The sequence below is a fragment of the Trichoplusia ni genome, chromosome 7 (assembly GCF_003590095.1).
Source record: "Trichoplusia ni isolate ovarian cell line Hi5 chromosome 7, tn1, whole genome shotgun sequence".
In the NCBI taxonomy this organism is placed as follows: Eukaryota; Metazoa; Arthropoda; class Insecta; order Lepidoptera; family Noctuidae; genus Trichoplusia; species Trichoplusia ni.
Window position 1 is genome coordinate 12,759,568 of NC_039484.1, and position 16,580 is coordinate 12,776,147.

General features: G+C 34.4%; 1 protein-coding gene across 2 annotated transcripts in view; it reads left to right on the plus strand.

The window, feature by feature from the left end:
• Positions 1-16,580, plus strand: part of LOC113495737 (otoferlin-like) — an 88,943-nt gene that overhangs the window by 39,300 nt on the left and 33,063 nt on the right. For both annotated transcript variants that reach the window (XM_026874648.1, XM_026874647.1), the window contains one exon: positions 13,589-13,673. In XM_026874648.1, the coding sequence (XP_026730449.1) occupies positions 13,589-13,673 (85 nt within the window). The remainder of the gene's footprint in view (positions 1-13,588; positions 13,674-16,580) is intronic.

Here is a 16,580-nt window from a genome sequence, read left to right on the forward strand (position 1 = left end):
TGCGAGATTTATTTGCGGGAGAAATTATAGTTAGCTTGTTTGTTTAGTTAGTAAATACTGCTACATTAATAATATAATTTAATAATTAGGTTAATTATGTATGTAGCTCCTTATAGAAAGGTCGCTTGGGATGGAAAGAGGCAAAAAGAAACCTTTTTATCGCTACATTTTGATAACGAATTCGGGACAATTTACTCATCGACTGTCCTTGAGGTGATTATCTGTCTTACTTTTTTTTAGCTTCGTAGAGTGTCCATTCTTACTGGATTATACAACTTATACTTACTAGCTATACTTAATAACCTCTACAATACTCTCAACGCACTTTATTTAGCACAGCAGATCAGAGAAAGTGACTTCTTCACTATTATATCTGTCCTCTATCACTCAAAGCTCTTTGCTTGACTAAATCTTAAAACAAAACTCAGAATCATGAAAATTGGTTCACCCTGTCCAAATTTCCGAGGTTATAATCATTAAAAAACTCGACGGATTGAGTTCAGAGGGTCAATGAAACATTTCACTATAAAAGAAAATGAATAGGAAAAATGAAAACTTTGGAAATGACATTTATAAGTTTACCGATGACGTTAGCGATATAAGCTGTGTGTATTATATGAATTGACGACAATTTTTTTCATTTACGGGTCACGAATGAGAAAAAAGAGCCGCTTCACATCGCTTTTCAAGCTTCAATTTCTTTTACGTTTTAATTAAAAATAACATCCAATATTATTTTTTCAGTTGATGCTAATTTTCCTTAACGTTTTTACTATACAAAGACTTGAAAAGGGGACGTGTTTATTTTGTGTAACTAATGTTGAAAGTGACTTTTGTTCGCTTGAGTGAATGAATTTTAAACGGACCGTTCTTCACAACAGTTTTACTCGTCTGTTTGTGGTTGGTAAGCAAAAACTAATATATGTACTTAATGACGTAAACGACATTTAAATTACTTACAATCAAAGTCATAACATTTGTTTTTTCTCAAGAGGCTACAAGCAGAAACTTGACAATGCGAATATTATAATTACATTAGGTATGTTATTACTATTAGAGGATTCCGAAAATCAAAAATGAAAACGCGAATTTTGCGAAAATGTTTTTTTTTATATTATTGAGAAAAACATTCGTTAAATTCATTCAGAAGTCAGATAAATAAATAAATAAATGCGGACAACATCACATACATTGTTCTGAACCCAAAGTAAGTTGCTGTAGCACTTGTGTTATGGAATTCAGATACAACGAAGGTACCACAAACACCCAGACCCGAGACAATGTACAAATGTGAATTTTTACATTGACCCGACCGGGGATCGAACCCGGGACCTCAGAGCTAGCGACACCTTGAAACCGGTGCGTACGCCACTCGACCACGGAGGTCGTCATCAAAGATAAAATACGATAGTTCCACATGGACAATTATTTCGACGTTTTCGTTGCAACGGTTGGCATCATTCTGTATCGAACATCTATTTGAAAATTTGGTGAAATTTACGTTGAAGGAATTAAATAATTTATTAATGTTATTAAAATCCAATATTATTAAACGCTCATTATACCTTTGACATTCGCTTTGTAATGCTTTACCCGGCTGAAGTGTCACTTTTAAGTAAATCAGTTCATAATTCAAGTTCGTCTTAAGTAAACGAAGAAATTTGCGAGTTTTGATAAGCAATAGCTCTATCTATAAATTCTGTGTATTCTGTTTATCGTCATTCTTTACATGCTAAGAGTTTATTAAATATACAATGTTATATTCGCAAAACTTCAAATCGAACATGGTGGACAATCTTGTCAGATATGTGACGCACTCGTGGCCAAAAAAATTAAAAAGATAAAGAGTCTAAAGAAAAGAGAAAGGCCTATGCCCAAGCTGTGAGATTTTACACAGGCTAGACAAAAAATCTTCAAATCTATGCGAAAGATCATCATCGTAAGCCTCGTCATCAACAGCCTGTCGCATAGGGGCATATGTATCTCCCTTGAAATACCCCTGAGGTTGATCTTCAACGTCTTGAGCTCTCCTTCAGTAAGACATTCCGTTTCAACAATTGATGGGTCATTGACTTATTAGTCCCACCCATTTGAGAAAAACATCATTATTACTGCTGTGAGAAATGCAACTTATCTAAAACCTGAATATTATGATTCACGCTTCAATAAGAGAAACGGCAGCGAAGTTCTCGAGATACCGCAACTGAGTTACAGCACTTCGAATCTCATTAGAACTTATGACGAGAGTTTATTTCTCCGACTTTAATTACATCCCACTTCTAAGAACACTTATTTTCTGTAGGACAGTAATATAAGGTGTAGTAGGTATTTATGTATTTTCGAAGTACTAGACTGACCTATACACGACGTTGTTCTAATGTTATATTAGAGTATAGAGAGGGGTCTCTTACACGGCTGCAGGAATATCATTAAATGTGGTGGTGATAGGCAAAACAGACATGTTTTTGTGAGAGTGCGGAGCTAATAAATAACCAAAGTAATTCCGATTCCGTTTAATTTCTTTAAAATCGGATGTTTACCATGGGTTTACCTCTTGATATTGTAATTGAATTCATCTTTGCGCAGAACATGTGTGGGTAATAGTTGCAAATAGACAGTCATGTCGTGTACAAAAATAACTTCTTTTTGTGAGTTGTTATAATAAAGCGGTTTTGTTAAACAGATAGATTGAACGATCTGTACCTATTTCGAAGTTATGTTGCTTGCTGATGGACACTTATATAATTTGATGGCCAAGAGCTTTTTGATGTAAAACACCTTTTCGCCCATAAGTATCCCAAGGACAACTCTAAAATTTGATTTCGCTCACTGTTAAGGCTTGTGGAAATCTAGACAAGTATAATACTGAAAAAATATTTTTTTCTTTTACATAGCTTTTTTAAGATTTAGTACTCTAGAATAATAACACATTTTTGCAAAAATAATCGTTTTTTTTAACTATATTTTGAACTATAGTCTTAGAAGCTTGTGTGTCTTAGTTTGCAATATCTCGTAAAGCTGTTTAGGCGGCCTTTGCTTGCTTGATGTGTTCAAATTACGGGCATGGCTAAAACTAATGGAAAGCAAGCGAGAGGCATAAATTCGTTTATTCTCTTTACAATGTTGTTGAGCTCCAGAATGATTTTAAGAAATTCAGCCTTTGAGCTGTCCGGGATAAAAGCTTCCTTTTAAGATAAACGATGTTTTTATAATTTAACTTAGTGTCTAGAAAATTTTAAATCCTATTATACACAAATAGGAAGCTTTAAAAGTAAGTAAAGTACTAATATTATAATCGTGACAGTTTGTATGTTTGGATATGTGTTCCTCTTTCACGCAAAAACCACTGAACGGATTTAGACGAACTTCAAACACAGATAGTTTGGTAGGCAAGCGAGCATCAGCTAGTAAATAATAATAATACCATCCTATATAGCTTTAAGCCCATACTGTAACACCTTCAACATATTGTGGTTTACAAATAAATGATTTGAATATGAATACACTTCTCACTACCAGGCACATGTTTGTTACCATGTAGAGAAGGGTTGAGCATTGATCACCTAGATAACTCACTGCCAGTTGGCGATTTCTAGATTCCAGTATACCAGTTTGCAGTATTATTTACTTTAAAATGTAATAAATAAATCATGATATGATCTTTTTAATTAAATTGCAACGTTTCATGTTTTTAGAACAAATACGTCCTCGGGCTGCAATGCGTCTGTATAAAGTCCGACCGCAGAGTAAATTTGCGCTAATAATTAACTGGTAATCCAATATGGAGGTGTTCTTAATATTAATTAAGCAACAGGTATATCGAGAATTAAACCCTGAGTGCTTAGGGTTGAACTTATAATAAAAACGGTGCCTGTTATGATAGACTAGACGAAAAAGACGACTAATAGCTTATGCAGCACAACCATTAATATTAATCATTAAAATTTAACATCAATTTAGTACGTTTGAGTGATTCGTCAGAGTAACTGCTCGGAGGAAACTAACTGGTCTACAATCCCTAGATTTGTAATATGGAAATCTGAATAATATATGTTATGTTGCATGCGTTTCGTAGGTACTTATGTAGGCAATCGGTTTGCCTCTACATGGCTCTTTACCAATTTATCAGAGATTGAAAGCTCAAATTAATCATTTCTTAACAGCCAACTATTCTTATCAAAAATTGAGAGATTCAAAAATAAAAAAGCCAAGTAATTCAAAGACAAATATAAATTTAAAATGTTTATATCTAAAGATAAGTCTCTAAATAAGTAAACGTTTGCACATGACAGGTTTGAATCCCGCGAGTAAACTTTACCGATATAATACGAGTTGACGTTTAAAATGTGTTTCATATCGCCCGTATATCTGCGCGGTGATAAAATAAACGTGATATTTATTAGATGTCAAACAGGTTTACAAGGCTGTAAATGTGCCATTTATAGGAAATTACACTTAAGTACCCGGATCACAAAAATTGAGTTTTATAGAGGAATAACGCTCGGAAAAGTTTTTAGTCTATCATATGACCTCACAAGATCGTGAACCAAAAATTACTTTTACCTACTTACAACCAAAGAGGTCCTTGGAGTGAAATTTTATTTCAAGTTACGAAAAGGAGAGCTTGTTGTGTTGTTCTAATAAAGAAAACTGAATTCTGAAATCTCCGAAAATGGGTATATTGAGGCACGTGACGTCACAGTTAGGCAGAGTACTCATGGAATTTTAATGATCATATGCTCAGTGCGCTCGGGGCTGTCTGACCCACTTTTGTCACGTAGAATGGCCCAGTCAGCTGCGCAACCAGTCTTCTTTAGCTACTCAGTTTGCATTTGTTATCAATGTTAATATTTGTGTGTTGTTCTCGCCGTCGCCTTCGTCACAACACGGCCACGTCCCGCCGGACATTTTAAGTTTCTACCGCTTCTCTCGGAACACTTTTGTCTAGAATGCTTTTATGAAAGTGAAACGTATGTTGTATTTGGCGAAACTGGACATTTTTTACATAATATCGTGCATTTTGTTGTTCCTGTACCGCAGTGCGGCTGCATCTAGTGAGCCGTAAATATGAACAGTGGAGCGAAACGGTTTCAATACCAAACGTTTTCTGTAGTACCTACTCTGTTTCGGCAGCATTGCCTTTTAACATTACAAGCGAACATTTATTTTCGTCAGCATTTAAATTATGAAAACACCACAATGTATGTTGTGTTTTACGTGGTTTTTTAGATGAACCTATGTATTATTATTATAACGATAGAAAAATAAGCGTTTGATACAAAAATCAGCATTGTATTAATAAGGGATGTTTCGATTAATTTGGTTGGTAACGTAACATGTCTCCTCCCGGGCATTTTCACATTAAGAGAGTATTTTGCCCTTGATGTGGTATAGTTTTATTGTTAACATATTATTGCACATTAAGGTGAAACTAGGACATGTAGACGCTGACTCTAGACATTCTTTATACAGGATTCGTGGTCGAGGACAGATATATGCAATCGTACGTTTCGTACAATAAGTGTCTTTTCATTTTATATCTCGATCTCGACTGTTTTTTTAACAATTTCATGAAATACGATCGCGCCGTAGCTTACCTAAGCTATTATGTGTCAATCCAAGCTGTCAGCTACCCCCAAAGAAAATCTTATCGAAATAGATCCAGCGGTTTGGGTGTGAACGATCGCAAACATACCCCTTATACTACAAATTTGTTAACTCTTCATAAATTCCGAAACTCGGATATCACCTACAATATTCGTTGACAGATATCGAGTTGAGACAAGACGGGATGCAAATTGCTGACGTTAAGTTAGTAGACACCTAACTTAATAACAAGTTTGCACTTTGGACCTATGACAAGGTGCAAATGTGCCTTTGAGTGTGTAGTTTGTAAATGTAATTATTTAGCTGGGTTCCTCTGTTTTACATGGCAGAGTGTTACTATCTAATGTATCTAGAACAATGTCACTTTTACTTTTTATAAAAGTTTAGTAGTAAATTGGAATATTATCGTTTATAAAGTTTAAATCCAAAAAATATAGTCTATCCGTTGTTGCCCGCGACTTTGGCCGCGTGTTAAGTAGAAGGGTAGATTATACATTCATAATTTGCAAGAAATAATATTGCGTCTATAAATTGAGATGTAAGTTACCCTATCTTTCAAATTGGACCATACTGCACACGAAAAGCAAATTTGATTGAAATCGGTTAAGCAGTTTAGGAGTCCAATGCTGACAAATAACGTGACACGTAATTCATAGTGGCACGTAAATATAGGTTTTTTCTCCTTTAAATCTTTTTCGAAGTAATTTATAGCTTACAGAGCCTATATGTTATGCAAATGATGGTACGACGCAACATGTTCAGTCTGCCTTCCAACCTGTTGAACAGCCAACATTTTAGTCCGGACATATTCATTGTTGACACAATGGATATAGTTTTGTTTGGGCCTTTTATATGTGTAGCAGTAACTATGCCCGAGCTCGGAGATTTACATTGTATGTAAGTTAGGCTGGCTTACAAGTTTATTGCAACCGGCCATGACGTTTCTAGAACAACATGTTGTGTGCACTTGCATTGATGTGACTCTTCACAGCGCCATGTCTCCTATAATGCGTTGATCCGTTGCGAATATGCAGCGTGACGCACTGTTAAAGATGGCTCAAAATATTATTGTGGTTTATTATGCAAAACTTATTTTTATCATACTTGTATATATCTTTAAAAAAAATATTAATTAAGAAAATATTGTTTTATGGATTCAATGTTAAGCGCGCTTTAGTAAGTTTTATCATTCACTAATAACGATGTATATTTGAACAATATAAACTAGGTACTTAAGCATTTTACTTACATTGAGTAGGTACCTCGACAACCATCCCAATTGTTAATTTAATGTAAAAGTTTTACATGTTGATCTCAATCAAATTATGATATAATAATACAAAAATCATGGCTGATATTCAAATCGAGATTCGACCAGTTACCAAAACGCTATAAGGCATATACAAGCTTCAAAGTTTACCAAGAATATCTTTTTTCCACAATTCTTCGTTCAGCATAATCTTCCGACCACTTTTTGTTTTAAGATAAAAAACAGGAAAAGTTTAAAGCCAGCCTCTTTGCGGACGACTTAACAGCGTCAGAAGTGACGTTTATATTGAAAAGTGTTTGTTAAAGTGACCTCAGCATGAAGGCCGATTTATTCTGCACTCGTTTATTTGTAAGCCAGTGGGCTGGTAATGAGGTTTCTCTAAAGAGTCTGAAATGAAAAAGCTTGTTGTCGAACGAGAACAAATGTTTTTCGTTTTCTAAGAATACTAGCTGATGCAGAGAACGTTGTTTTGCTATTGAAAATATTTCTGGTGTAAAATAATGTATTTACATGGGTATGGAAACCCATTTTCAAGCCTATTAAATATGCATGTAAAATATCATAAAGTCAAGCCGTTTCGGAGTAGTATGATAAGTAGGTAATATTGTAATGCAATTTTTATCGAAACGTTATAAGTTACAAGAGAGTCATAAAAATCTATTTATAGGTATGTCTAGAAATAAACGTCCTTAGTTTTTACAGAAAAAGTCTACGATTAAAAGAAATAGTTTTCATACTTAGAATACATAAATATACCAACACATGCGAGTTTTCCTCATATCATATATATGTATATCTTAGTAGCAGTTGCCCATCTGTGGGATAATGAGCCTTCAGTTAGCAAAACACGGTTGGACCCAAAATGCGACCCTGCGGTACACCGAAATAGGCCGTCCGGTTCACTTCCGGGGTTCGCTAATACATGATCTAACTAGCCAACGCTACTGAAGCCTCGGATGGTGATATCCTGTTCTACTTAACGATATTGCCCAAAAAACGTCTAACATGAAACGTGTTTCGGTTTCCTATTTTGAAAGATCGTACTTCCTACTAAGGCTATAAATGCGAAAGTTTGTATGTTTGTTCCACTTTCACGCAAAAACCACTGAATGGATTTAGACGAAACTTGATACATGGATAGTTTATAAATGGAATGTGATTTTAACTGATATTCAATTTGTAGCTTTTGGGCAAGCGGACAACAGCTATTGCATGATAAATACATCTTTCATAGGCGTCATAAATCGCTTCGAAGGTGCATTATTTTAATTAGACTTTGAATCCATGGATTAAAATTATTTCTTTACTTTCTTAAGCCAAGTCATTCAAATTATCTCTTAATACAATTCGTTAAAGTTTTATCTCGGATATGTGAAAACTCTTGCTTTACAACAAAAGGGGGGTTCGAACGACTCTTGTGACAAAAGACGATAATATTCCCCTTTACATACGCTTAATTTCTTAACTTACGTACATATGCATGTACATTCGAAATGCGACCTTATTTTTTTTAAATAAAGCTTAAAGTCCTATCTGGAAGCTTTCAGGTTTTCACGTAACTTGGCGAACCGTCAGAACGACACGTTTTGTCTCAGTTGCTCATTTCTCTAAGGGATGCAAAAGATTAAAATAGTGGTGGAATGACAACTTTAAGTCGTTTATCGCAAGTTGCAAACATCTTGGGAACATTTTAATGTTATTATTTTAGCCAGTAGTATTCCAATTACTTCGTTAAACGAACATGCACCGCTAAGTAAAACTTTAAATCAGCTTCTGTTGCATTTTAGGACATGCAAAAATCTTGTGTTTTGTATTTTTGCTCGAACACAGTTCTTGAGGTAAACCCATCTGCTTTTTTTTTAAAGTACTTACTTAGGAAATCAGCCCCTTTTTCAGAAAATGTTTTGCAAAGATATTATTGTAGCAAGAAGTTCTCCACTCCACACGACGAGACAAGCAATCGTAACTTTGCTTGGCGACCGCATTTAATCCACAAGTCTCGCTGTTAACTTTAGATTGCGGTCCGCAGAAGGCCCTCGAAACTCTTTGCTCGGATTCTTTATGAACGTCTTTTATCTCTTGAGAGTTCGGATTCCCAATAGTATTTGAAGGATACACCACCTGCCCGTTAAGAAGGATCAAAAATAAAGAATCGGATTTACAAGCTGTTCGTAAGCTGGGCGCTTCTTGAAATATTTTACTATAATTTTCTCTTCGTTTGAATTTTTATAAGATTCAGGTATATTATTGAAAATTTTGCTCCAGGACTCTTCAAAACGGGTTTAGTAGACGATTGATTGTATTGCTGCTGGACTGCCAAAATTTACGAATGCTCAAAATTAGGAGAGCTAAACATTCTTGAACACCACTGTTACATTTTTCGAGAAGAAAACACATCTTGCGTTTGATAATCTTATATTCATAACATAAAGGATGGTTTACAAATCTGTATAATTTTATTGAAGAAGACTTTCTGCATGCATTTTGCTCTCTGGATTTGGGAACAATGTCTATGAAAACAATAGCGTTCCAAAATGGTACATGGACATAAATTGGGTAGTGACGGCTTAAATCTACGACCATCATAAAATTTATAGGAGATGCACGAAAGCTATGCACGCTTCTCAATGTTATGCGATGGCTACCAGACTTGCATAAATCTGATAGATTTTCAAACTATTTTTGAAAGGCAAATTGCAAAGGTGTTTTTAGCTGATCTCAAGATTCGACTCTCATTTTCATTTGTTGCCATCCTTCCTTGAAGCATCGGTCCATATAATTTATTATCTACGATATTTCCTGCCTGTTAAGTTACCGTTACAGCAAAAAGAAGCAGTTCTTTAGAATTAAAAAAAAAGTCGCCTGTTACGGTGCCACTGACAGACATAAAGTTACAAGAAACTCTTATATTACGACAGCAATAAGACTGTAAAAGGCAAGTCAATCTCAAAAATAAATACTCACTTTTATAACGACAACAATCAGAAGATAAAGAATACTCCATCTTTAAATACTCTTAGGTATTTCTAGATCACAGTCTCCAAGACAAAATTGACCACAGAGTATCGTTGGATGTTTATTTTGTGACAGATTAAACAATGAAGAAATAACAATAATGTTGCGTGACAGCGTGAAAAAGTGACAAGTTAATATCGGGTCGAGCGGGTGATGTATCGGTGTTCGTCGTATTTTTGTTTACCACCCGAAACTCCATATAAATATACGTTGTATTTAAAGAGATCCAGTAGGATCAGTCCAATGTAATCGAGTTGTTTTTCCATCGAGTTGGTAGGAGTGTTAGAATAGCCCTCGATCGACCCTCTCGACTTGGCTTACCATTTTAGAACAGAATTAAAAACAGAGGCAAAACTGTCTGGGGAGATTGCAAACCTTGTTTCGATGGATGGGTATCTACATGATAGAAAAAAGTTTTAGGAAAAAATAAATTTTGGTTGTCCAAAACGTTAAGATATACTCATGAAAATTTTCTATGGGAAGCCCGTTGCTTCTGGAATCAGCTGGATATTTTTTTTTTATTCATTTCCATAGTATTCTCACAGTACCTCTGCACGTCAGAGACCGTTAAACATTGTAAATCATTCACTTGTCTGTATTACTACTTCGTTAAAACTAAGCTAGATTTACTAAAACAAAATGGAGGTGAAAACTAAAGCCGGCAAATGTTTGCTAAGCGGAATCCGCTAAGTGTTCACGTTTTAACTACTCCGACACTCGGAAACTAATAGAAATACAGGTTCCGTAATCTCTAATGGTAACATGAGCTTTATTGTTTGTTACCGTTCATGTGGTCGTGGACTAAGCAGCTATGTTAAATGAAATGCAGTGCACAGAGGGACTTCCTAAAGTAATATTATTATTGCGAGAGCGTGACAGCGCTCTACAAGGTGTCGTGTTTCTCTTTCCGTCTCTTCCGCAACTGAAAAAATATTGCTTTAGGAGGTGGATGTAGGCTGTCAGGATGGTAAGATATCAAGTCGATACTGTAAAAGATTAAAATAGTCCTTCTTTGATAGTGACTGCTGAATAAAATAATTTAGCGTAGCATATTCATACATACATGTGTACATAGTCAATAATGTGGTTTAAATCTTAAGATATCTATTTTCTTATTAGTTGACGTTGTAATAGCGAAGTAATTTCCCAAAAAGACACACATCGCATCCTTCAGAATCTCAATTTTTGAAGTGTTTTTGACGTTCCATTATAAATGGAAAAAAGGCTACGTTTAAACATACCTACACAGTTTGGGGAAAATGGATTAGATGTTTTATTTAAGACATTTCGGTTTTTCCAATTAAAGTCAACATCTTTCCGAAAGGATTGTTATTTGTCTAAACAATAACTTTTTATAACAGAAATAAAACTAAATACTTTCTTTCGCTTTAACAAGTTTTCATTCGGTTTCGAGTCAGCCTTTCGGAGGACGCGTATACATCTTCTAATATATAAAATTCCCGTGTCACGATGTTAGTTACCGTACTCCTCCGAATCGGTTTGAGCGATTTTTATGAAATTTTGTAGACATATTGGGTAGGTCTGAGAATAGAACAACATCTATTTTTCTTACCCCTAAGTGTTAAGGGTTGCTAACTCTAAAAAATATATTTTATTTTTTGGACGAAATTTTTTGTTTTTATTTTTTTTATAATGTGGCATTTAAAATACATAAACTAGAAAAAAAAATCGGCAATACAACTTTTGCTGGGTCAGCTAGTGTTAAATATAAAGTAGGTATTTATATGAAAAACAAAATCACGGTAAAATTGTGTATAAAATACTATTTAAAAATTAATCATTGAATTATCAAACTACATTTTACTAGTTAATTATAAATTATTTTAAGATAATATTATGGAAATGATTAATTGACTGTTCCGTGAAAATACAAAGGTTAAATGCAATTTCCATTATAATTAAAATCACATCAGTCACATTCGATACAAATGAATTATTATCCGCCTCTCAATTAAACTATGACACAGAGGGGTTAATATATTAAATACATTATTAATTTTATCTTTATTTTCTTTATCATTTTGTAATTATTCAAATAAATCGTTGGAATTTGTATTCTAAGTAACTTCAATTATTAATAAAAATACAAATTTAAACAATAACACAATATCTACAAAATATGATTGCTTTCGTTCTTATCTTTTTCATCAGAATTTAAAAACCACCCGCAAGCTACTGACGCATTTTTAATACACCCTTGAAAAAATCTCAAGCGTGACATGACATTACAGCACTTCTCCATTTTCAGCAAGTGATAATTACTTAGTAAAACGCACAGGAACCTTAAAAGATATCGTTGGACAACCTGCGACCTTTAAATTGGCACAGTCTAGCGGAAAGGACCGAGATCCGTCACTATATAAACTTTCAATCGTATTTCGTTCGACAAGTTACGTGACTTAAACGTGTTCTGAGTTGGGCTGTTCTTTTATTATGCGACTACCTATGTATATAATAATATTAATTCCTGAACACCTGGGCCCCAATTCTGCTATTTACAATGGCCAATTAATGAATGAAAATTGGCTTAAAATGCCACGTTTCGTATTCTCTTAAGCATTTTTCCTACACAATAATTGGAAATTTGGTACGGGACGGTACACTCAAGGTCAGTGCAATGAATTGCCAATTATTGTGTTTGCTTAATGCATAAGAGAATAGGAATAATTTCAAATATAATCCAATTGCCATTCATTCATCCGACGAAGTAATTTCATCACATTTCACATTTCTCATATATCACGCAGATGAATCACTCCAATGAACTGACAAGTCAAAGCCACGTCACTAGTCGAAAACGATTTTAAGTTTTCCATTCGTTTTGTTTTTCAAGTATAATGTAGGTCTTCTGTTTAATTATACTTGTATCTTGAACCCACACACGTCCAAAGATATTAAGAGCTACCGATCAAAAATAGCAAAACTTTTAATGACTTCATAAAGAAGTTGTGTAATCCTTATTATGAGTTTTCTCGCCTTAAATTATATTGTTGTGTACTAAACAATTAAAATATAGAATTAATACTCTCTTTCATCAAAGTAGATTTTTTAATTTTTAATTTTTTGTTATTTAGTAACCTTATAACTGACCGACAGGCCAAGTTTACATAAAGCAGACTGTGGAAGAAATTACGAAAGAGCACATAGTTCTATACATATTCCATTCAATATAAATAACCTTCCTTTTAATAAGAAACGTCCGACTCCGGTAGACAAAGGTTGTATATAGCATTCCTAGTTAGTAGTCCAAAACAGTACTTGAATAAATGGTAAGCAAACGTGAGAGGTGTCATAAATCATAGCTATCTCGGCAAACACTAACTGCCAACAATTCACACGAGCGAACGAGATACACAGTCCAAGGCCTAGTTAGAATAGAAACTGGAAACGACTACTATCAACATTAAACAGCTATATACAACGTACGTGGCAATATAAAAACACGCTGTCATTTTACCATAAACGTTTACGATATCCTACATCACATAAGCGAATGTAAACCGCGAAGCGTTCGAAACTCAAGAGTGCAAACATAAAAATAAATCATATTTTTATCGTTAAAGTTTATTTTGTACATATTGTTTATATCGCCGTAAAGGTTACGTAGGGGATCGATGTAGTTTGATGTCGTAGGTTGTACATTGCGTGTGCCATGCAACATGACGTTTGTTTCAGGTGTTGCAGTCGCGCAATATACTGCGCGCTAACAAACTGCTCGGCAGCTTCAAGCTCGACGTGGCTACAGTCTGGAGCCAGCCTGGTATGTACCTTTACACTCTTGAGATACACAAGCTTGCAATCTGTACTCATTATGACTCCGTTAGTAATTCGGCACTATCAAAAAAGTAACTATCGTATCACTGGCTGTACAACATATATAACAGGTCTACGATTACCCAGTGTTAAAATATTATGTGCAATCAATTAACTTAATAGAATTCTTTTAAAATAAATATTCACTAAAGTGTTCTTTGAAAACACTCATTGGCAAAAGTCACGACATTCAGTCACATTCTTTCAACAAAAGTACTTGTCTATAATACTTAAAGTGCAAATTACAACCGATTTACGACCCCGCCCTCTATCGTGGCAGCTTATAATTACACTAGAATATTACAACTATAGGTGTGTGTAGCGACCAGTGCATGTCAAACGCAATATGAACATTGTGTAACTTCGTATTACGAATTATACATAGCTGTTGCTCCCGACTTCGTCCGCTTAGTTATGTATTTTATTGTAATATATTTCATAATTGTTCCAGTCCTATTTATTAAATACTCTACAATCCTCCTCTATAAATGGGCTGTCTAGCGCAAATTTTTCAGTTCGGATCATCAAAATGCCTACTCTTGTTTGTCCGCGATGGACTCCTAAACTACTTACCTGATTAAAATTAAATCTGCACAACGTGTGCAGATTGGTCCAACTTAAAAAATAGGATAGCTTACATGTCAATTTATAGTCGCAACATTATTTTCCTACAAATTGTTTATCTAGCATCTTACAACGCGGACAAAGTCGCGGGCGACAGCTATTAGCTAACAGCTGATATGTTTATTGCAATACAGAGCAGGTACAAATAGTTCAACTCATGTGTGCTTGGTGTACGAGCGTTAACACCGATTATTAATAATTGAAGCATTAATTTGTGTGACTGTGGCACACAAATGAAAGCTGTAATACACAATTCCACTGTGTTACATTTTCTAGCTGACCCAGCAAACGTTGTTTTGCCGAATATTTTTTTTCTAGTTGTATGTATGTATTTTAATGCCACATTATAAAAAAAATAAAAACAAACAATTTCGTCAAAAATAATATTTTCTTTTAGTTTGGTGGGTATGAAAAGTAGCTGTTAGTTGATTCTCAGACCTACTGAATACGCATATAAAATTTGGTAAAAATCTGTTAGGTCGTTTCGGAGGAGTACGGTAACTAACATCGGAATTTTATATATTAGAAGAGAGCATGACACTCAGACACTTAAATAAGAGACAGAGAATTTGGCGGTAAGTTTCATACCTACGCCATTAACATTAATATTCGGTTGAACATTCCTTTATAATTCTAAATCTTCTAATTTACAAAATTCTCTTTTCGCGATGTTTGTAGTAAACTTTTTTTTAATCATACATATATGTATCGATAATGTTTATTCTGCACCATGGTAAAACAACGTTTGCTGGGTCAACTAGTCTTCTTATAATTAAAACTAGGGTAATACTGATTGTAGAAAACCCATTTGCAGTAATATCAACGTACCTTATGTTAATTAATAAAAAAAGCCTTCCGATATACCTACTTTGTTAACATAACATTACGACGGAAGTATGTAGGAAAACAGGTCTAGAGCAACAAATTATATTAATATACTACATAACAATCATAACAAAACATTATTTCTAGTGTAACATCCGGAGATTAAATACAGATAATGGACACCTATAATACCATGTGTGTGTAATACGCGTAATTGAGCCTTCTATCCCACACAATACACACACATGTTGTAACTCAGCCTCCACTGGCAATAAACCAATAGTAAGATAGTTGCAGCTGTCTTCCAAATATTATAACCAAACTGTTTTAGTTCATCGCTACGTCGTAGCAGACAACAGTTGGGTCTGCTACGACGTAGGGATAATTTGCTACGTGTCGCCTACAAAACAGTTTCTTTTTTGTTCGAACACAGTTGCAAGACTGTTTTGCAACTGTTTTGTTACCAGCGAGAGCTAATCTCGATTCTTAATGAAACGTAACTGTAATGCCATATATTCTGAACAAACTCCAAACCAAAAACTTCTAAAAATCTCAATATCTGGCAGATTTGGATTAAGAGAAAGAAATTTGGAAACAATTAACCTAAACTTGTTAGGTCTGTCCTAAGTTTACAACAGATTGAGTTCTTAAGAAGTAAAGTGTTGACAAAAATATAATTGAAGTGCTACTTATGTGCTTGAAGAAGGCTTTTAAAAAGCTCGTTTAAGGAGGTCGTAACTTTTGTTATGGCTGCCGTTAAAATAACCGCTTCTAATTATTACTGCAAACAAAGTTTGGCTAGTTGTGTTACGAAAATCAAAATTGTTAATTGGTCGAGCTGTTGCTTACTCATTTTAAAAGCGATTGGTCACTGTGCCCATACCGATGTTTAAGATGGCATAACGCTATCATATATCCAGCACTATAATATCACATTTTACATACTTTATCGTGATCGCTCCAAAATCGACCTCAGTGAAAAACACTCTTAGGAGATGTTGAACGCTATAATTAGATTAGCTCAGGAAAATGTGAATGATGCCATCCCTTAACAGGCACTTTACAAGAATAAATAAACTAGAAATATAACTGTTCTTTGCAAATACTCAATATGCGACCTTATTCCGCTTTAAACAAAGGATGCTTTACAAATGACTAAACAGTCTGTGGCCATTACAAAAATAATTAATTCTATAAAATTTACGCATACATTATATTAACTATAGAATATTTTGAGTTTTTAATTTGCTTTATATTTTTAATCTCAATTTTGCCCACTGTGCCGTCTAGGTAAAAACACTGACCACGAATGAGCAAATGTGCTTTTTAAAATAACGATTCGATTAGGCTATATAGCTAATGTATTTATTAATAACTCAATACATCTTCATTTTCTTCCAACACC